This window comes from Vipera berus, assembly GCF_964194415.1.
Source record: "Vipera berus genome assembly, chromosome: 14".
Lineage (NCBI taxonomy): Eukaryota > Metazoa > Chordata > Lepidosauria > Squamata > Viperidae > Vipera > Vipera berus.
In genome coordinates this window covers 12756066-12777646 of record NC_138217.1, presented here as the reverse complement: position 1 = coordinate 12777646, position 21581 = coordinate 12756066, and the positions used below count along the sequence as shown (strand labels likewise).

The following is a 21581-nucleotide window of genomic DNA, read 5'->3' as shown; positions in this document are numbered from 1 at the left end:
TAAAAGAACCAGGTGGCCCCACCGGTCAGTGGGGCCTAAGGGCCAGGGATCCTTCAGGAGGCTTTCTGCAGGAGCAGAGGGGCTGACACACACACACACACACACCCCGGGTTTGGTGCTTATTCTGAAAGCTCTGAGTGACTAATCTGACATTCCAAGCTACAGTGTGGTTCCTTTGCTTTTGGTTTTGCCACGAAGGCTTCTTTAGCAAATCATGGTTAAACCTAACATATTTCATGCATTGAGCCAACCTTTATCCTGAATAAATTGTAGAAGACTGTTTATAGCTTGACCATGGGGACTGCTTTAATTTAGTGGCTTGCCAAATGCTGTACGTATTTCAGTTCAGTGGAACAAAGTAGTAGAGTAAAGGTCTATTGATTGTAAATTGACGGTAGCCTTAACTCTGGGCACTCCATTGTAAACAGGCATCAATTCTGTGCAACTGCTTGTAACGTTGCAGAGAATATTGGGAGCTCATATTTTTTTCTTACTATTCCTATTTAGTGTCAGCCTAAATCCATACCAGGTACTGAAACAATATATATTTATTTAAGAGAACTAGTTGGAAAAGCTGGGCTATATGGGGTGTGCTCGCTTTCAGCATGACTTGACTCTCTTCTAATCTCCCTGAGTCACAATGTCAAACAGCTTTTTGTGGGTAGGAAATATGTAAAAATACATTTACACAGAGCTTTCATCCTGCTTTGATGCAGATAGTAGTCTTAAGTGAAGTAGTTCAAAGCAAAATAAATCACAGGCTCATGCTGCAACCTGCTAAAATCTCTCAAATGGCCCAGAGTTCAAACCAGGACAGAGCATTTATTTTCAGAATTATTTATAAAAGGGTTGTTGCATTTGACCTCTTGCCACGTGGGTCCATTTCCCGCTTGTGAGTTATTGAAGTATAAAGCCAGAAGAATGCGAGGCCTGTTACTCTCATGCTTTGAATTCGCAGAATGGTTGTGATCTTATAACCTTAATAGAACTCAAGAGGAATTTATTATTGGAACAAAAGGTACCGGACAGAATTTTTGAACATCAAGATAATTTGCTGCCGATATTCCATTCTGCTCTGGCAAATACACTTATTCGGCGTACAGAAACTTTTTTTTTAAAATGAGGCGGTGAGAACGTGGCTTACAAGATCTAGCAGTTGTCTCAACCTAATTGGAGATCTGCCGTTGCTTGGACCAAAGCGATTCAGAAAGTTTTTCCTTCCGTAAGGAAGTGTGTATTTTTGCCCTCAAATTGTGCTGCCGTGGCAATTATTTTTTTCTTTCTCGTGTCTGCTAAACCCTCCGTGCATAGTTATTGCTATAATTAAAGCCTCCGCATTATTTTCAGCTAATCAGTTTAATTGGACAATGACAATTATCATTATTAAGAGATTCAGAGTAACCAGGTTTATCCGGCAAGAGACCCAAGTGGCTGATTCACAGAGGCGGCAGCAGGCCCCTTTGCTAACCTGGTGCAGGGGGAATTTGATTAGGAGCCTCTGTGATGTCACGGAGGCAATGTAAGCCCGGCAGGAATCTGATGGCACCCCGCCAAGTTCCATGTGGAAACTGTAAATGCGTTTGTGGGGAGAGGAAATGCATTTACAGGCTTAGATCATTTTGGTTTTCCCCGGCATTGTTCCTAAGTTAACGTAGAAATTTGTTTGGTGTTTGTGTCCAGGGCAAATCCAGGGAAGGAAAAGAAATTGGCTTAGCAGAGATTACAGATAGCCCTCGAGTTACGACCACAGTTTAATCCAACATTTCTCTTGCTAAGTGAGACATTTATTAAGTGGGTTTTGCCACTTTCTGACCACAGTGAAGGGAATCCGGCTTTCCCATTGACGGTCGTCGCAAAAGGGGATCACGTGATCCCGGAAGTTGCCAGTTGCCAAGCTTTTGAATTTTGATCACATGACCACCGGGATGCTATGATGGTCACAAGTGAGAAAAACGGTTATAAATCGCCTATTTTTCCCAGTGCTGTTGTAACTTTGAACGGTCACTAAAATGGACCATTGTAAGTCGAGGACAAGGTACTGAATTTTTTTTTGAAGGAGGATACAAATTGTGGGTGCAGTTAACACACGGCACAAAGTCATGGTCTGTTAAGTGTGCTTTCCTAAGGGCCAGGTCCCAGGTGTGCTAAGCCGGGGGGTGTCCCACCTCGTTGGCACCTTTAAGGCCTTGTGGACTTCAACTCCCAGAATTCCCCAGCCGACAGTTGGGAACAGCAGACCTCATCTCTCTGCGCTGCATCCGAGATGTTCAGCTGTCACGCTTGGCAGCCTTGCACTTCCTGACGGACGGACGGGCTTTTTCTCACCCGCTGCCAAGTCTCCACTTGTTCTTGGGCGGAATTGTGATAGCCGAAAAGCAGCTGTTGGATAACGAGCTTCCTCGCGACATCCATGCGAGGAGCACATTCGAATAGTTTGCCCATTTTTGGTTTTGGCCATTGTTTGTCTTGTACTATTTTCTCTTCAGTGCTGAAGGGCAGAGGGAGCTCAGAAGGCTTTCCCCCCCCTCACACACTTGCTTTTTCTTTTCAATTTCACTATAATGCAGTAGAAAAGGGATATTGTGAGCCGGCAATGTAAATAGACCGAGTCAATAAAAGCTGTCTAGGGGAATTTTTAAGAACGGGCCACAGCTTTCCTTCCCACCAAAGAATATCTATAAAAGTTACAAAAATATAATTTTTACCTGGAGAGATTGTCTAGTACAGGAAGTCCTCAACTTGCCACAGTTCACTTAGCGACTGTTACAAAGTTGCGGCGGCACTGAAACAAGTGACTTATGGCCATTTTTCACACGGCCGTGGCAGCATCCCCACGGTCACGTGGTCAAAATTCAGACGCTTGGCAACTGACTCGTACTTACAACGGTCGCAGTGTCCCGGGGTCACGTGATCCCTTTTTGCGACCTGACGAGCAAAGTCAAAAGGGAAGCTAGATTACGTTGCCAACTTAACAACTGTAGCAAGAAAGATGGTAAAATGAGGCAATGATCACTTAGCAACATAGGTTTTGGGCTCAATTATTTTATTATTTATTTTATTTTATTTTAATCCCATTTATATCCCGCCCTTCTCCGAAGACTCAGGGCGGCTTACAATCTAAGCACAAATCAAATGTGCTTAGCAATAGCCTTCATTCTATGTATATGCCTGCATTGTGGTTAAAAGGACTACCTGCAATTGCCTTTCTCAAAGGCCAGGCTAAGCCCCAACCCAAAGTAGTGTCATCTCAACCGATGAGTAAAGGATCCCATTTTCATGGTAACCATGCCGATCTACCATGACTACGCTGTGGTTTTCCCTTTGTGTCTCTGATTACTGCCAGTTGCATAAGAAGTTCCTGTAGGAATTAAGTAGCTGAGAATTCCCTGCAGGAAACCTGGTGGGACCTGGTGTGGCAAGGCTGTTCTCTATGACAGGATCAGTCATTTACGAGGCGGCGCCACCTTGAGCCCCGGGAAGTGAATTTTGCATAAATGTTCTGTACGGGTGTTCCGTGGGTCTCGGGAACTCCTACAGCAGCGGTGTCCAACTTTTAAGACCTGTTGGACACCCCTTTAAGACCTGGTATGTTTCAGACCTGTGGACGTTGACTCCCAGCATTCCCCAGCCAGCCACACCTTCCAGTTGCCAAGGTTGGACACCCTGTCCTAAAGGATGACAACGTTGGCTATCTGATGCTGGTCACCGCCAATCTTAAGAACAAAGAACTGTATCAAACCTTGGGTGCTTGTCTGCTCTTTTTTAGTTTTATTTTCCACTGAATACAGCTCTGTTTTAAGCATGCCAGAAGGGAACCAAGATTGATCCAGATTGGGAAGCTGTTCCCATAGGCTCAGCCTAACACCAGCGGGAATCTAATAAAGCCATTAGCACCTCCCTACTAGTATTAGAGTGAACATATAGTCTTCGGGATTATAGTCAGCTGGGTTTACAGAATGACGTTTCTCTCTGAATTAAAAGCAGAAGTAGGAGACGTAACATAACATTAGGAAAGAAACTTCCACAGGTATAATGGTAAAGAAAGGCATGGAATAACATTCTGAAAAAATAAAATAAACCAGCAAGAGAGAAGTGTTTTTTGAATAAACACCCAATATTATTATTATTCTTACTCTGATGCGCATTGCACATCTGGAAAAATATTTGGATTTCCTACAGGTCACTTAAACACACTCTCTCTCTCTCTCTCTCTCTCTCTCTCTCTCTCTCTCTCTCTCTCTTTTTAACCCACAGTTGGGGACAAAGTTCCTGCTGACATCAGAATTACTTCCATAAAATCCACAACTCTACGAGTTGACCAGTCGATTCTCACAGGTAGGGAGTTCCTCAGAGAAAAGCAACGGTTCTCGGGGGAAACATCTGTCCTTGATGGCAAAGTCCCATTGTGGTGGTTGTGATGAAGATGACTTGTCTTCTTTTGCCCTGAGTTCATGTTCCTTCCTCTCCCTCCCTCCACCCCACCCCCCCCACCCCCGCCCCCATGAAAAGTTAATTCCGAATGAGAAAGTGCCTCTTATCTGGTTTCTTTCAAAGTTGGAAACAGGCAGGTTGTGTCAACTTTCCTCCTGGAGTGTTATATAGTTGTATCTGGCTTATTTCCATTCTTTAATTGCCAAAACGGCTTGTAAAAAAAGAAACCTGTACGACCGATAAATTATATTAGAATAATGGGGGGGGAGTGGGAGAAATGAATGGGGGTTGTTTTGCTTCCAAGTTGTTTTGCCTAAGCACTCCAGCCAGTGTGTCCAAAGTGCAGAGAGAATTCGCACTTCTGTGCTAACGCATTTGACCTTTTTTCTAGGTGAATCAGTCTCGGTTATTAAACATACGGACCCTGTGCCTGATCCTCGTGCAGTAAACCAAGACAAGAAAAACATGCTTTTTTCTGTGAGTAAAATCCTGGCCCGTGTGTTTTTTGTAGATGATTTGGTGCTTGCTTCATGCTTCATTTAGAAACAAAATTAGCTACTCTGTTTAGAGTGCCCTGACAACATCACAACTATCTTGATAGTTTAAATCAGTGTTTTCCAAAACTTGGCAACTTTTTAAGATGTGTGGACTACATATCTTAAAGTTGCCACGTTTGAAAAAAAACCTGATTTGATAGTCATCTTGAACAGCCTTAAAAACCGAAGGTGCATATAAGCACAGGCTGATCCAAGTTGTTATCAACCATAAAATGAAAAAAAGAAAAAGGGGATCTCTTAAAATGTCCGAGGCTTCCCTCCCTAACGGTGGGTTCCTTTTGGGCAGAGTTCTAAAGAGTTCTGTTTGTTGCCGAGAACAAAAGACTTCTGGTATTCAAGCCGGAACGTCCACATCAATTACTCAAGAATTTCATAATGAGTCCTGGCTATTGATGTGATTTATTATCCTGGCATTAGCCGCTGCTCCTCCTGCCGTTCCTGCCGTCTGGCAAAACAACTGAGAAACTCCCCCCCCCCACACACACACACCTTCTTTCTCCTGCCTCTGTTCTGAGGCAGTCACCCCAATTAAAATTTATGTCCTCTTCATCCAGCTGCGGATGAACCTAAGAAGAAGCTGTTCCTTGAGAACTTGGAGTGAGTTCTCAGAAGTTTACAATATGTACACCGTCTTGCCAAATATTGGCCGGCTCGTGCCAGTTTATGGAAACCGGTTAGGTTGGTTTGAATGGAAAGGGCGTTGTGTAATAGCATTGCTGTGGTTTTTTTTTAAAAAAAGAGTAGTGCTGACACCTATAAACTCAGGCTGTGTTTTGCACAGTGATCTCATTATGGAATTGCAAAGCAAGAAGAGCCCATCAAGCAGGCATGCTAAAAGATGGGATACGCCTGGTCTGCCTTCTTGATTTCGTCTGTCTGTCTGTCTATCCATTTCTACGCTGCTCTCCTCTTGGCCAGCCTTGATACCCATGCTTGTGTGCTGATTTCCTTTGCATACCTGATCGACGCTGCTGTTGGTGCTAATACTTTGTTTCCGTAAATCTTCAACACAGATCTTTTTTTGGAGTGCTGAAGAATAAATAAATAAATGGGGAAAGGGTCTGGATCTTAAAACCTAGTTAGGAAAGAGAGAGAAAACCGTCGATGTGAATATTATTGTATGCCTAAAATTTCCTGCCTTTAAACTGGAGGCATCGATGAGGACCCAAAAAACCCCCCCAGCAACCCATTTTTGGAGGGAGGAGATTATATGCAATATCAGAAACATGCTACCTGTTTTGGGAGAACATGTTTAGTTGGTAAGAGGAATGAAACACATCAGATGACAATTACGTACCTAAAAGTCTGTTCGCGGTTTGAAGAAGAAAATCACATGTAAAAACATTGAGGACTGTAGCCTTAAGTTAGAGTGCTGAATCAGATCAGCTGAAATGAGATTCTTGCACTAAGACTCTACTGAAATAATACATGAAATAATGAACTTTGGAGTTTTTTTTTTAGTTTTTTTTTAAATAGTAATTTTTTTGCCCGAATTCAATGGTTTTTCCCATCCAGGGTACGAACATTTCTGCGGGCAAGGCCATGGGGGTCGTGGTGGCCACTGGGGTCAACACGGAAATCGGGAAAATCCGTGACGAAATGGTGGCCACTGAGCAAGAGAGGACCCCCTTGCAGCAGAAGCTGGACGAGTTTGGGGAGCAGTTGTCCAAGGTCATCTCGCTGATCTGCATCGCCGTCTGGATCATCAACATCGGCCATTTCAACGACCCCGTCCACGGCGGCTCCTGGATCCGAGGCGCCATCTACTACTTCAAAATTGCCGTGGCCCTTGCAGTGGCTGCCATTCCAGAGGGCTTGCCTGCTGTCATTACCACCTGCCTGGCCCTGGGCACTCGTCGCATGGCCAAGAAGAATGCCATCGTCCGGAGCCTTCCCTCCGTGGAAACCCTGGGCTGCACCTCAGTGATCTGTTCCGACAAGACAGGCACTCTAACCACCAACCAGATGTCGGTTTGCCGGGTAAGCTGATTCGGTTTCTGTGGGTTAGGAAAGGAGACCAGTAAAATTGGGAGGAAACTGTGTGTGCGCACGCCTCGGTCTCTCTGGTCCTAAAATTGGTCTCCAGGATTTGATTTTGATCAACTACTCTTGCAAAACCGTTTTAGAGAAGCTGCCTTTATTTTGAGGTCCTTCAATAAGCCAAGATACAAGCCTTAATTTAAACCAGAGACTGTATCGACTCCTAACAATTTATTTTTTTTGAGCCACCCCAAGAAGCTAAAGTCTTTTAATATGTGCCCTTCTTCCTATGAACTCAGCCAGTTCTGCTCACTTTGGGAAGATATAAAAGGAGGCTGGGGGGAAAAATAATAATCAGGTCTTAGTTTATAAAACCTAAGGGTGGGAGGTTTATTCTTGTCCCAGGCAATTCTCCAAGGAAGATGATCAGAGCAACCGTGAAATACTGATTAAATTGCCTTCTTTCAAGACTGTCTGGAGGGATGGAAATTGTACTTTTTAGTTGCAAGGAATTCTTCTCTTGGAAGGGATCCCCTCCAGCTGTCCTCAGAGCAGGATGTTGAGATGACTAGGCGAGAACATCCAATGAGTCAACAGCGATAAAGACGTCAATAGATTTTTCTGGGTCTTTTCCGCAGCTGAAGTGAATTTTCCTTCTCTGTTCTGATGGGCTGCTTACCTATGTGCGTCGCTTCCTCTCCCTGTCCCACATTTGGCTGTTGAAGCGTAGCGCACAAAGACGCGGCTCATCTGTATTCTAAAGGAGGCGCTTTGCAGGGATCTTGCATAACCGTCTGTCTTTCACGGGGTAGAGGCCAAACAGCGGAACGGCTCCACCACAAAGCAGCTCGTGAAGCTTTCTTCTTCCGGAAAGCTTCTTTGGCAGGGCAGAAAACCTTCGCTTTGCCTTTAAAAAAACAAAACAAAAAGCCCTCTTATCCTATAGTGTCAGATCCATCAGGCAATGCAGAAAAAAACATTTCCTGGAGATTGTGGGGCTGGTGAGGAATGGCCGAGTGTGTAAAAGCTAGATTTACGTATGTGAAAATACCTCTTCAGCAAGCTTAATGATGCTGGGAACGGATTTTTCTCCATCAGGGGGTCCGATGCCAAACTGTAGCTAGTCCAAGGGGATGCAATTTAAATTCTTGAGACTTACACGGTAGCTGAATGTCGGTAGTAACAGCAAAGCAGCCCGAATCCAAGTTGGACATTGCTTGGTGAGAGGACTTGGGGGGAGGGAACGTAAATTTAAGACCACTATTATCTTCTTTTTCTACAGTTTGGATGCCCTAGACTTGTGGAAGGGGGGGGAAAATGACATATTTGGATGCTTTTTATCCAGGATGTTTGCATCACTGGGAGAGGTTGCCTTTCTAGCTGGTTTCTGTAAATTGAGCTGAAGCATCCTTCTGTCAGAGCTGCCAACCTTTGCTCAACTTCGCTAGATGTCCGTCTGCCATACGTTAGGGGGGGAGGAAGCTAGGGGGAGATAGGAGACAGACGGGGAATTTGAGCAGAAGACTTGGGAAATCAAGAGACATCTCAAGCCCGTGGTCCTGGGAATGCGGCTCTTTCAGCCATCTCCTGCGGCTCTCAGTCCTCTGCCATGTGCAGTCCAAAAAAAAAAGTGGGACTAAAAAATTTCTACCAATCAATTCAAATATGCAGGGTAGGTGCATATCTTGCCTTGGCTCCACTCTTCAGTCAAACCCTGTTCTGCGCATGCGCGCATGTACGCACATGCACACACATTTTTTGCGGCTCCCAGTTTTTCCTTTTGTGAGGGAACCGGTTCCAAGTGGCTCTTTCACTGTTTCAGGTTGCTGACCCCTGATCTAGCCCATCCATCTAACCACAGCGGGGACAGTTACCAAAACACCTTCTCTGAATGTGACTGGACTGGGAGGTGATAACGGGGGTGGGCCAGGGGAGGGAAAGTTAACTAGGGCAATTTTCTCACTCAGACCCTTAGTTCTGGCTTTAGTAAGAGCAACCTTTTCACTACAGATCGAGTCGAGAGTGTTTCTCTCCTAAGGGACCAGGTTGGGCCAGGTCTGGCACCTTCTGATTGTTGGTGTGGGCCCCTCATTTTGAATGGTAGGAGCCATTCTCAACCGCTTGAGAAGAAGGCTTTGTGTATTGTTCTAGTCAGATGAGAAGGAAGGAAACGGAGCGAGGTGTAATTTCAAGGAACAACTGGAGGAGCATATATGTGACCTATATTCTCAAAAGTACAGCTTGCTCTTACTTTAAAGCAAAACGCCATTAGTTCCTTAAGACCAGGCAGCCCAGTCAGACTTTGCGTGCCCAGCGGTCTTTAATGTGAAAATGTTCTAGGTGGCCTCAGCTAGTTGAGCGTCAATCACACCCTTGTCTCTCCGACAGATCTTTATTGTGGACCGTGTGGAAGGGGATAGCTGCAGTCTGAATGAATTCACCGTGTCTGGCTCAACGTATGCTCCGGTTGGAGAGATGTGAGAACTTTCATCCTTCCTATCTGCCAGCTTACCGATCTCTTTGTATGCGCTGCGGCTAAGGCTAGAATTATAGGGCCCGAAAGGCAAATAGATGCTATAAAAGGGGAATTGGTCTTGACATGTAGATTTAAACCCTCTCAGTCTGTAAATGGAAAGGTAATTGTTTGTAATAGTTTTCCTTTGGGAATCAGGAAACCTGCGCGTGATTTGAGACATATTATTAATACTTGCTTTCTGTCTCTTGTGTAGGGAGAATATGATAATTCTCTACTGTACCCTTTTTATTTTTTTGGAAAATATAATCCAGAAGGGTCTCTCAGAGTTAGCTTTTTGCTCTAGAAATGTCAAGCCCGCACATGAACATTCAATTAAATTGATTTATTGCTAAAATCTTATGTAGCGGAATCTTCTCAGCTAACAGTCCTTTTGATGGCATTTTTTCCCCTGATTCCTCCCACATCCCCAAACCAGTTACAAAGACGATAAACCTGTCAGATGCTGTATGTACGATGGCCTTATTGAATTGGCTACAATCTGCGCCCTCTGCAATGATTCGTCTCTGGATTTCAATGAAGTAAGTAGCCTTTTGAGAGAATTGTCCAAACAAAACTCTTTTTTGCGGTCTGCTAAACTGGACAGTTTGAGCAAGCCTGCGTACCCACAGCTAGCAAAATTAATATAACTTGGGCTTTTGATGCCCCTGTTTTGGTCTCCGTGTTTCATGTTGATCGTATCTCCTTCTTTAATGGACATTAGTGATATTTTTATTGAGCTCGTAAGCCAGTGAGAACTGCTGAAACGATATAAAAAGTTGAGCGGCCGAATAAACCCTTGCAAGCGGAGATCTTATCCTGATTTTAATTGGCTGAAGTTACATCAGAGGCCGCTTTGTGTCAGCCTGCTTTGTTCCCCGTCATTCCGTCTCTGAGTCGAGCAAGCCCGTAGGTGGTTGTGAATCACTCGGCCCCTTCGTGCTAACAAGGGCTCTTTTATTAAAGGTGAAGGGAGTTTATGAGAAGGTTGGGGAAGCCACAGAGACGGCCCTGACTTGTCTGGTGGAGAAGATGAACGTGTTTGACACGGATCTGAAAGGACTGTCCAAGATCGAGCGGGCCAACGCTTGCAATTCGGTCAGTACTTCTAAAAGGCTGGGCCTGGGGTGCCATGCTGGTGTTTTCGTGCACGCTGGTTACAACCCGGTTCTGCCTCCTCCACGCAGGTGATTAAGCAGCTGATGAGGAAAGAGTTCACTCTAGAATTCTCCCGGGATAGGAAATCGATGTCCGTTTACTGCACTCCAAACAAGCCCAGCCGGACGGCCATGACCAAGATGTTTGTCAAGGCAAGTACCCTGGGTGGAAGAGATCAGCCAGATCGCAGGGAGTCCTCAACTTAGCAGCCATTCATTTCGTGACCGTTCAGAGTCACAGTAGCACTGGAAAAAGTGACTTGCGACTTTTTTTCACTCTTACGACCATTGCAACATCCCCATGGTCACGGGTCAAAATTTGGACACTTGGCTACCGGCCTCTATTTATGACAGTTGCTGTGTCCCTGGGTCATGAGCAAAGTCAATGGGGTAAGCCAGGTTCACTTAACAACCGTGTAACCGTTACTTAACAACTGCAGTGATCGACTTAAGAACCGTGGCAAGGAAGGTCATAAAACAGGGCGGAATTCACTTTAACCACTTGTCTCGCTTAGCAGAGGAAATTGTGGGCTCCATTATGGTTGCACATTGAGGACTAGCTGTACACCAAAACATGACACTGAGTTTAAGTGACACCTTCCTCTTCGTGAAGCAGCTCCCTGGTGGTTCTTGGATGAAATGGTAAAAGAGTTTGCAGGCTGAACTGGTGGCCCTTTTGCTTCCCTATAGGGGGCTCCAGAAGGGGTGATTGACAGGTGCACCCACTTCCGAGCAGGAAACATGAAAGTGCCCTTAACCCCGGGCATTAAGCAGAAGATCATGACCGTCATCCGTGAGTGGGGCACTGGGAAGGATACACTGCGTTGCCTGGCCCTGGCCACCCACGACAACCCTCCAAGAAAGGAAGACATGAAACTGGAAGATTCTGCAAGCTTCGTCACCTACGAGGTTGGCTTAATGTCGGGTTGATGTTTTCATTATTGGAGTTGATTTCACCTGCTGGGTGGGAGTCCCAGATTGGCTGGACGGAGCTCATGGGGGCGATTTCAGCCTCCTGCATATGAAGCTCTTGTGTTTTGTCACTAGCTTGCCCAGATCATGCTGTGCCCTGGACCTGAAAGACCGGGGTTAAATCTCTCTCTCGCCTTTGGTTGGGAGAGCCACTGCTTTCTGACAAACAGGAATGACCAGCTTCTCTAAAGCATGAGGAAGACGGAAGGATTGATGGGGAAAGGGAAGGGAAGGAAGGAAGAATGAAAAGGGAGTGAGTGAAGGAAAGAGTAGGAAGGAGAGGGAAGGAAGGAAGGAAGAACGAAAAGGAAAGGAAAGACATGGCAGATGAGTTATCAGAAAATTACAGAGTAATAAGGATAACTGCCCATCCTTGCCAGTCTCCCCTTTGGGGTCTCCAGCTGTTGAAATGTGGGCAGCTTCCTCCAGATCAAGACACCTTAACCCAGGGGTGTGAGAAGATATTCCAGGGGGTGCAAAAACCTGGGTTTTCAAAATATATAGTGTATATGTGTAATTCGTTGCCTTTATTTCAGACTTGTAAGGGGGGAGGGCGGGAATATATCAGAAGCATTTTAGGGGTGCGGGGTGTAGAAAAGGTTGGGAGCTGCTGCCTTAACCGGATCTGGCCTGGCTCCCATTTCAGACCCACCTGACCTTCGTGGGCTGCGTGGGAATGCTGGACCCTCCCCGAATTGAGGTGGCCTCATCCATATTGCTGTGCCGGCAAGCGGGCATTCGTGTCATCATGATAACCGGCGACAACAAGGGGACGGCGGTGGCCATCTGTCGGCGCATTGGCATTTTCGGCGAAGATGAGGACGTCACCACAAAAGCCTTCACGGGTCGTGAGTTTGACGAGCTTTCGCCAGCCGCCCAAAGAGACGCCTGCATGAACGCCCGCTGCTTTGCCCGCGTGGAGCCGTCCCACAAGTCCAAAATCGTGGAGTTTCTCCAGTCCTTTGACGACATCACAGCGATGGTAAGTGTGCATGTGGCGAGTGCAAATCAGCAGCAGCCTTTTATGCACAGATAAACGTGGGGTGGGATGTTGGGTTTTGAGAGAATGTACAGGCAGTCCTCGGCTTACAACCATTCATTTAGTGGCTGTTTGAAGTTAGCAATGGCACTGAAAAAAGTGACTTATAGCAGTTCCCCCCACTTGTGACCTTTGCAGCAGAATTTGGTCATGTGGTAAACATTTGGACGCTTGGCAACTGACATGTACTTACGACGGTTGCAGCGTCCCGGGGTCACATGATCCCCTTTTGTGACCTTCTGACAAGCAGTCAGTGGGGAAGCCGGGTTAAGTAACTGAACAGCTGCAGTGATTCGCTTAACCATTGTAAGAAAAGTAATACATTGGGGCAAAACTCACTTAACAACTATCTTACTTAGCAACAGAAATGTTGGGCTCATTTTGGGGTCGTAAGTCAAGGGCTTCCTTTTTGAGGGGATGAATAAAAATAGAACTTATTAATCTACTCTGATATGCTTCAGCCAGTTCCAGAGGCCCAATGCTAAAGCCTCTGGCTGTGCACCCTAACCCAGCCCAAGACTTTTCCCAGACAGGAGACGGCGTAAATGATGCCCCCGCTTTGAAGAAGGCAGAGATTGGAATTGCCATGGGGTCCGGCACGGCCGTGGCGAAGACGGCCTCTGAAATGGTGCTGGCAGACGACAATTTCTCCACCATCGTAGCCGCTGTGGAGGAAGGCCGGGCCATCTATAATAACATGAAGCAATTTATTCGCTACCTCATCTCCTCCAACGTTGGAGAAGTGGTCTGGTAAGTAACCTGGGCATTTGCAACTAGGAGCAGAGCAAGGGCTGAGTTCATCCTGGCCGCTGTTGCAGGTATCTGTCACACCCTCTGGAAAGAGAGAAGGTGGGCACGGGCCAAACTGAGGCATTGTTTCCGGGTCTTGAGAACAGGCCAATCTAGATGGATAACTAGATCCCAAGGTAGCCTAAAGTGGGGGGCGGGCTGTTTCAGCATCTAGAACAAGAGTGCCCAACCTTGACCATTTTAAGGCTTGTAACCTTGCAACTTTATTACAAAATTTTACTTGCAGCCCATCTTCTTTCAAAGCTGCTCTGGGCTGACTGGGGAATTCTGGAGGTTGAAGTCCACAGTTGCCAAGGTTGGACAAGCCTTATCTAGAAATGAAAGAAGGGAACCCAGAGATCTCTCTCTGTTGGGGACACTTCACCACCTCAGGCAGAGTCCAAGCATTCCTTCCCGCTGACCGCTTGCTCACTTCTGAGAGCGGGAAGCTGCTGATCCTTGCGGTTTGAATTCTCAGCATCGTAGCTTAAGACACTCATTGGCATTAAGATGGCTTAACCTCTCTTCTTTCTCCTCCTCTTCCTCCTCCTCCTCCGGTAGCATCTTCCTGACCGCTGCTCTGGGCTTCCCAGAAGCTCTAATCCCTGTCCAGCTCTTATGGGTGAACCTTGTGACCGACGGACTTCCTGCCACTGCCCTGGGCTTCAACCCGCCCGATCTGGATATCATGAGCAAGCCACCTCGTAACCCCAAAGAGCCCCTAATCTCAGGATGGCTCTTTTTCCGCTACTTGGCGATTGGATGTGAGTGTTTTGCTCGAGTGCCAGGCAACTAGAGAGAGCCCAGCTGTTCCCTTTCCCCTTAATTCGGCATTTTTTTCAGTCTTGGCCACTTGAAGTTGGGCGGACTTCAGTTTCCAAATTAGGACCTAAGCGTGCAGAACAAAAGCAGGGGGAAACCCGAGAAGCCTCTGTCCGTTGCTGGGCTGGCTGTTAACCTAGTGGCACGAGACCTAACGTGCTTTTTCTTCTCTTCAAGGTTACGTCGGAGCTGCCACTGTGGGCGCTGCAGCTTGGTGGTTCATAGCTGCTGACGGGGGCCCGAGAATTACCTACTACCAGCTGGTATTTCTGTCTTGATATTTTTGGAAACTTGTCTTCAAAACAAAGCTTAGCGGGCGGGGGGGTTTGCAGTCTGCCTACCTGGCATGTCACAGGAAGAGGGCCTCCAAAATCGTATTAAAAACTTATCTGCAAGTATCGCAGAAAATCCTCTTATTCATCCAAGGAGTCCCTGCTTCACAATAATAATCTGATTAGAAACTCTGGTGTGTTTTTTAAAAAAAACAAAGAAAGCATTGGTCTTAGCGGTGTTGTGCCATTGAGGGTGCTTTGATGAATTTGAGATAGAGAAAAGAGCAAATTAGCCCAGTGTTTGTTTGTGTTTGTTTGTTTTTTGTTGAGATTAATATTGCCTTCTGCTGTTTTTCAGAGTCATTTCCTGCAGTGCAAAGAGGACAATCCAGAGTTTGAAGGGGTCAACTGTGTGGTGTTTGAGTCTCCCTATCCTATGACCATGGCCCTCTCTGTCTTGGTCACAATCGAGATGTGCAACGCCCTCAACAGGTTAGGATGTCTGAAATGAGGAAGAGATCTCTTCTTCCTCCCTTTCCTTCTCCTTCCATCCCCCTCTTCCTTCTTCCATCTCCTCTGATGTTGAGGCCAGAATGTACTTATTCACCCACACTGAGGCCAGAGAGGGTGGGATAGGGATTGAAGAAAGCAGCAAGCAGCTCCTTTGGAAAGTCGCAATAATTCAAGCTGTCTTCTTCCCCTTCCCCTTAATGAGCCCTCCAGAGGGATTGAGCTGGAATCCCTGCAGCTCCATTCCCACGAGCTCTGCAGTCCATCTTTTCTTTTCTTTTTTTCAGCCTTTCGGAGAACCAGTCCTTGCTAAGGATGCCTCCATGGGAGAACGTCTGGCTCCTAGGATCCATTTGCTTGTCCATGTCTCTTCACTTCCTCATCCTTTATGTAGAGCCATTGCCAGTAAGTCCCTGCAACTCACACTTGGGGGTGGGGGGTGGGCAGTATGGGAAGCCCGGCTTGCTAAATCACGGAGAGAGTTAGCCTTCTTTCCCAGTTGCTCTCTGCAGAAACTAAAGCAAACCGTGTCTCCTAACGAGCACATTACCTGCTCATGTGGCACCGTACAAGCCAGCTTTAGTCTACTGCTCCAAAGACTGAAGGCCTGCATCCCATTCAAGGGTGAAGGAAAAGCAGGGACCCATTCTGTCTTCCTCTGATTCTGGCAGGGCAGGGGTTGGCAACCTCGGCTCTTTTATGACTCATGGACTTCAACTCCATGATTTCAACTAGCTATGCTGACTCAGGAATTCTGGGAGTTGAAGTCCATGAGTCATAAAAGAGCCGAGTTTGCCTACCCCTGGGCTAGGGCATGTTTCTCAACTTCAGCAACTTTTAAGATGGATGGACTTCAATTCCCAGCATTCCCCAACCATCACAGGATGGGAGTTGAAATCCATCCACCCAAAAGTTGCCAAGATTGAGGACAGTTAACCTGGTGAATTCTGGGACTTGGTGCCCGTCCTTTTTAAAGTTGCCAAGATTGAGAGACAAATGTTGACCTAACGAACTCTGGAAGTTGAAGGCCACACATTCTTAAAGATCCGGCTCCTGACCCTTGCCTTCTCTTTCCCCAGCTGATTTTCCAGATCACCCCGCTGAACGTGACCCAGTGGCTGATGGTGCTTAAGTTGTCCTTGCCGGTGATCCTGCTAGACGAGACTCTTAAGTTTGTGGCGCGTACTTACCTAGAGCCGGGTAAAGATAGTATGCCACCTGCCACCAAACCACGTCCTTTGTCTGCATGTACCGAGGGGATCTCCTGGCCGTTTGTGCTGCTGACCTTGCCGTTGGTGATTTGGCTTTATAGCACAGACACTAACTTTAGTGACATGTTGTTTTCTTGACCTGAAGTCCTGTAGTGGCAGCTTGGCAGTCAGAGAAATGTTTAACTTAAAAAAACAAACCAAAACACAAAAATTGATTTTTTTAATTGTTCCAAGCAATTTGTCTTATTCTGCTGAATTTTCACATGAACATGTTTGCCGGTGACTGAGGTTTCCATATTCTAGACTCTGGGTTTTTCCTCTTTTTTTCTTTTTTCCTTTTTCTTTCCCCTCACCCCTGTGGGTGGGGGAGAGGACCCCTCTTCTCCCCCTCTCCACTTTTATACACAAACTAGGGTGTCCATCGACATGTACAGAGAAATTAAACACTATTTTATGCAAATATTTTTTGTAGAGGAGACGCATGTACAGTGTTCTGTTTCATTGTTAACTCATCCTTCTAAAACAACAGCGCTGGGGGGAGGCAGGGATAATATTTTGAGAAAAACCTTGATGGGTAGCAGATTTTAGGGAATGAGTGTTGTGGGGATGTTATTCTCCCTTAAACCAGAAGCATGCAAATTCTTCATGTCTGCTGCATGGTTGAGCATCTAATCCTAATTTGTCATTCAGTTGGACGTTTTCTGCACTGGACAGACCAGACCGCTACCTCAATTCTTTTTCCCTTCCTTCCTTTATTCCTCTTTGTTTGTTTGTTTCGTTTCATTTGTCACATGGTTATCCTTTCGATTCCAGACGCATCTTGTTTACGCTTCTGTCCTTCTTAAGAGGTACCTTGCTGATCTTGCCGGTGCAGAAAGCGCCATTTTGAGAGGCATTCCGCTAAAATTAGGTGGTGGGGTTTTGATTTTTTTTTTGTTCGTTTGTTTCTATCCCCGACATATGTAGAGGTTTTTGTTTTGTTTTGTTTTTTTTAAAAAATCAAAAACAAAAAGCAGAAACAAAACTATTTATTTAAATATGTATTTTTACTGTAACAACATTGTTTCATCAGCATTGCCCATTTTGGGAAGGGATGGGAGAGGAACAGAAGAAAGGGGGATCTGGATGGACTTTAAGCAAACAGCTCCAAAAAAAAGAGAGAGAGCGAGAATAAATTTTTTTAAAATCAAGACCATTTTGTTGTTTTGCATTTCATTTCTAACCTAAGAGACTCTTAAATTCCATTTTAATTCTTGCATCAGGTCTTTTTTTTTTCCCCTCCCCTCCCCTGTTACATTACTGTTTGATTGGGACATTTACAACCAAGCCTGGAAATAAACCACTCGGGGTTGTTGTTTTTTTAAAATTTTATTTTAAAGAGCTGGATTTTTCTCTGGGGATGTTTCTTTTCGGTTAGGCCTCTAATTCTGCGTGCCACCTTGTCGAGGTACCATCTGCTGGCCGCATCTTGGGCTGCAGCAAATAAGTAACCTTTTGTGTGTGTGTGTGCGTGCTGTAAAATCTGTAAATATCATGTAACGCAATGAACATATTGTAGAGAACTCTTTTTATTCCCCCACCCGTGGCACTAACCACCATCGTTCTCTTGTGATCAATCTCTGTGCATGATGTCTGTTTATTGCCTCTCCAAACTCAGTCCTGTATTGATACGTAAGTTCATTAACAGTCTAACTGTGTGGTGTTTTTCTCCAATGCCTTCCAACATTTCATCGGCTGAAGTGAGTATCTCTGCCATTCCGATGGTGGTGTGTGCTATGTCTGTAACTGAAAGCGGATAACATGAGAGGCCCGACTGTGCTGTACGCCCTTCCAGAGAACTCAATAAATAAACGCTCATGTTCTCCCCGTTGCAATTTCTCTAGCCTACATTTTCTGCCTTAGCGTAGCCCAAACTCCTTTTTACGTTCCCTGCCTTTCTGCTGATTTAAATCTCGAGAGGCTCAAATCAGTTGCCTTTATTCCCAAAATCCTGGGCCCCTTTCGGAACTGGCAGGTGGGACTGCTTTCCCTTCTCGGCTTCTCAAAATATTCGGAGTCCCGAACAGCTAGAGACTCTGGCCTTGCAGGAGCTGATCCTGGAGGATTAACTTGGCTGTGAGGTCGAGGTGCCAGTTGATCCCTCTGCCGTTTGCCCAATGGCACGGGGGGGAGGGGGGGGGCATTGCTTCAGGTCTCCATGGCAGGAGAGCCTGCTGCAGCAATCCCAGGGTAGTGATGTGGTGCCTGAACCCTCTTGTCTCTTGAAGCATAGCTGCTTCCTAGGCTTTGCATAGTTGGGATCCTCAAGCCCCTCGCTTAAAGTCTGCTATTTTTTTCCATTTGCACATCCAAGAATGTGAGTTAGATGGCAGTCATTCTTCATTCCCAGGTTAGGCTCGATTTTGCCAATGCCACCCAACCCAGCGCCCTTGCTCCCTCTTCACATGCCTTGGGCCACGAGTGATTCTAAGGATGATCTATTTTTAAAACAAGAGCTGAACTGCCCTGGTCTCCCTTTTCTTTTATTTACACAATACAGCTGTCATCTTAAATCAGCAGAACAGGGCTTGTTGCCGTTTCTAAATGGCTTTGTGTGCAAATTTCAAGCTGCTCAATTTTGAACTTTTCCTTTTTTTTCTTCAGGGACCCTGTCTCTGTGATCATAAAATAACATAGGTCACCCCCAATAAAAGACTTAGCTGCATGCAAGGAGAAAGCAGGAGAGACAAAGCATGCAAAAACAATGCAAATGGTCTTGTGTCCTCACACCTGTCTTGTTGTACATCTTGCACTGCTTAACCATTGGTTCCCTAATCTCTCCTCATGGCTTAGAAGCAAATTTACCCATCGGCAAAAAGACAAAACAACTCCCCCCCCCAAGAACTGGGTACTTTCTGGCACACCCCTTAGCCTACAACACAAGGAAGATTGGAAATGTTTTATTCAGAGGGAATGAATCAAACGGGCACTGCAGAGTAAATCTGATCAAAAGATTTCAGAAAAAAAGAAATAGATCCGATATCTGAAATTATGTTTGCTAAGAAATTTGTTCCAAGGAGTGAAGAGGGAGGCTAAGGCAAAACTTGTCAGATTCCTAACCTCCTGTAACTTAAAAGTTGCTTTTCATTTGAACAAATGCCTCTGAAATTAATAGATTTTTTTAAAAAAAATAAAACAGAAGAAAGCTTAAACAAGCTAGTCATTTCTGCATAGCATGATGGCTGGGAAAGTCTTGACGTGAAAAAATCAAAATGGTTTAAGACAAAGTTGCGTTGAAAGGCTGTTTGTTAGGATGGGCAAATTGAGTCCTAGGAATCTGGAAATACGAGTGACCTACATGCCAAGGGTGGATGTAGTTTTTCTGGAAGAAAACAGTCATACAGTGCTAGGCAATAGTAGCAATGCTGTTTTAAAGTTGTCTGCGCTTTCAAAGTCCTTAACGTGGCTTACTTTTAAGTAGTGAATATGGATGGATGGATTAGATTCAGTTGACTCCAGATCTTTGGGATTCAACCCTTCCCGAAGGAGAGGGGTTACAAGCCCCCTGCTTGTGCTGCTGCGGTCTCAAAGAGAAGATAACAATTGTGAAGAGTTTTCTCAACTCCACAATTGGCTGTATTCCTGTCTGATCCACTAACCAGCTAGCAGCTTTTGGGTGTATGGAAACCTGCTAATTCTAAATGTCCTCTTAGCTTTTTTTAATTCTTAGTTCTTTTTGCACTAACCTGTATTCCCCTGTTGCATTGTGGGAGGCTATGATCAATTGTCTATCGCCACTAAGTCTTAAAAAGAAAAAGCAATCTTTTGCTTTGATTATACTTTCTTGATCTGTCTTTTATCACTAATGTTTTCTTTTTCTCTTTCTCTTTCTCTTTTTCTCTCTTTTTCCTTTGCAGTGATGCTGGAGTAAATCATTTAGTCCTAAACCAATTGTTGCAGAATTGTAAGATTAATTTTCTTGCATGTGTCTTTAGCAACGCATCTGCTGAAAACATCTGCATGAGTCTTGTACATGGGAAAAAAAAACCTTTAAAAAGCCTTCCCGAAAGTGAAGGAGGAAAAAAAATTGAACTGCAAACTTGTGTTCTGTGAAGGAAGTGTGTGGTGCTCTTACAACTAAAGTTTATATACAGATCTACCAAAATGTGCACTATAGTTTTTAACTGATAAAACAGACCTCTGCAAAAGATGTTCTGGGAATGCATGAAGACAAGGCTCCCTAAACTGCTGAGCAAGGAATTAGAGTGGTGTCCGGCCAAGTTTTTTCCCTTTTCCATATTTCATTGTGTAAAATGTTATTATCCTTTATAAAATGTACAGTATTAGACTGTCAATGCATGCTTTTCAGTTGTACGTAGCCGATGATTCTCTATTGTATCTTTAAAAAGTTAACAGGTTAAACAGCTCTGTACAATATGCAATTCTATTTATACAGATCATTGATGGATGGTACCTTTCCTGAAATGTTTTAAGAAAACTCTTAAATCTTCAAATTCCATAACTTCAGCTTTTTTTTTAAAGAAAAAGAAAAAAAAAATCCTGGAGTGTGCAAACAGACTTCCTTTGCACCATAGTCATGTAACTTATTTAAATCTAAAGTTGTAGACCCACGTTCAGTGCAATACACGAGTCGTGATGCATTTTATCTGAACATTTCATTGTGAACCTCGAGGGCTTTCCAGCGCCAGCAAGCAGCAGGTGACCCTGTTTTCCTTCCTTGATTTCTCTCGGATGGATTTCAAACACAAATGGTGGCCCTCGGGAGATCACGTCGACTGGATCCTACCTCGACAGAATTCCACAGGTGAAACGTGGCTGAGGTTTTGCGTGGCTCCCCACTTTGGGAGCCCTTCGGATCCATTTCTAAGATAGCATGTGTGACTTTTTTTTTAGAAGTTGTAAATAACGTCTGATGGGGCATCACTAGCATCCTGGTTTCGGGTAAAATAAAAACTTATTCTACAGTAACACCCTTTGCCTTTGATGTATTTTCAAGGTCTGGAGTTGATGCTCCTTCCTTTGCAACTTAGCCAGAGAGCATCAGAATCCAAAGAAACGTGGAATGTTTAGTTTCCAGTAATCGGAGCTCTTAGGTGGTTTAATATCGTTCCTGTAAGTAGCTTTTTGTGGGACAACTCACTTTTCTTCCAGCCTCAAATGGTGGACCTTTTCACCAGCCAGCCCATTACAGACATTGCAATTTAGTTTTTAAAAAGGTGATGGCTGGAGCTCAAAGAAGTGAATCTTTTGAACTTGGGATTGGCTGCCAGGAAATTGCATCTGCTCTTGAAGAGCATTTAGAAACCAAATTAGCAATGCAACAGTTATT

The 21581-nt window shown here is 45.0% G+C and overlaps 1 protein-coding gene across 2 annotated transcripts in view; it reads left to right on the top strand.

The window, feature by feature from the left end:
- The window catches only part of ATP2A2 (ATPase sarcoplasmic/endoplasmic reticulum Ca2+ transporting 2), a 34597-nt gene extending 13363 nt beyond the window's left edge, over positions 1 to 21234 (top strand). The window contains exons 6-21 of one of the 2 annotated variants that reach the window (XM_081339178.1): positions 4255 to 4335; positions 4823 to 4908; positions 6504 to 6968; positions 9357 to 9445; positions 9920 to 10022; positions 10447 to 10578; positions 10668 to 10790; positions 11328 to 11546; positions 12256 to 12591; positions 13178 to 13398; positions 13999 to 14201; positions 14437 to 14522; positions 14890 to 15023; positions 15329 to 15446; positions 16121 to 16241; positions 20149 to 21234. In XM_081339178.1, the coding sequence (XP_081195304.1) occupies positions 4255 to 4335; positions 4823 to 4908; positions 6504 to 6968; positions 9357 to 9445; positions 9920 to 10022; positions 10447 to 10578; positions 10668 to 10790; positions 11328 to 11546; positions 12256 to 12591; positions 13178 to 13398; positions 13999 to 14201; positions 14437 to 14522; positions 14890 to 15023; positions 15329 to 15446; positions 16121 to 16241; positions 20149 to 20162 (2531 nt within the window). In that variant the 3' untranslated portion in view covers positions 20163 to 21234. Of the gene's footprint in view, positions 1 to 4254; positions 4336 to 4822; positions 4909 to 6503; positions 6969 to 9356; positions 9446 to 9919; positions 10023 to 10446; positions 10579 to 10667; positions 10791 to 11327; positions 11547 to 12255; positions 12592 to 13177; positions 13399 to 13998; positions 14202 to 14436; positions 14523 to 14889; positions 15024 to 15328; positions 15447 to 16120; positions 18115 to 20148 lie in introns of those variants that run through there. The other variant, XM_081339177.1, reaches the window with a different exon arrangement.
- The last annotated feature ends 347 nt before the right edge of the window (positions 21235 to 21581 follow it).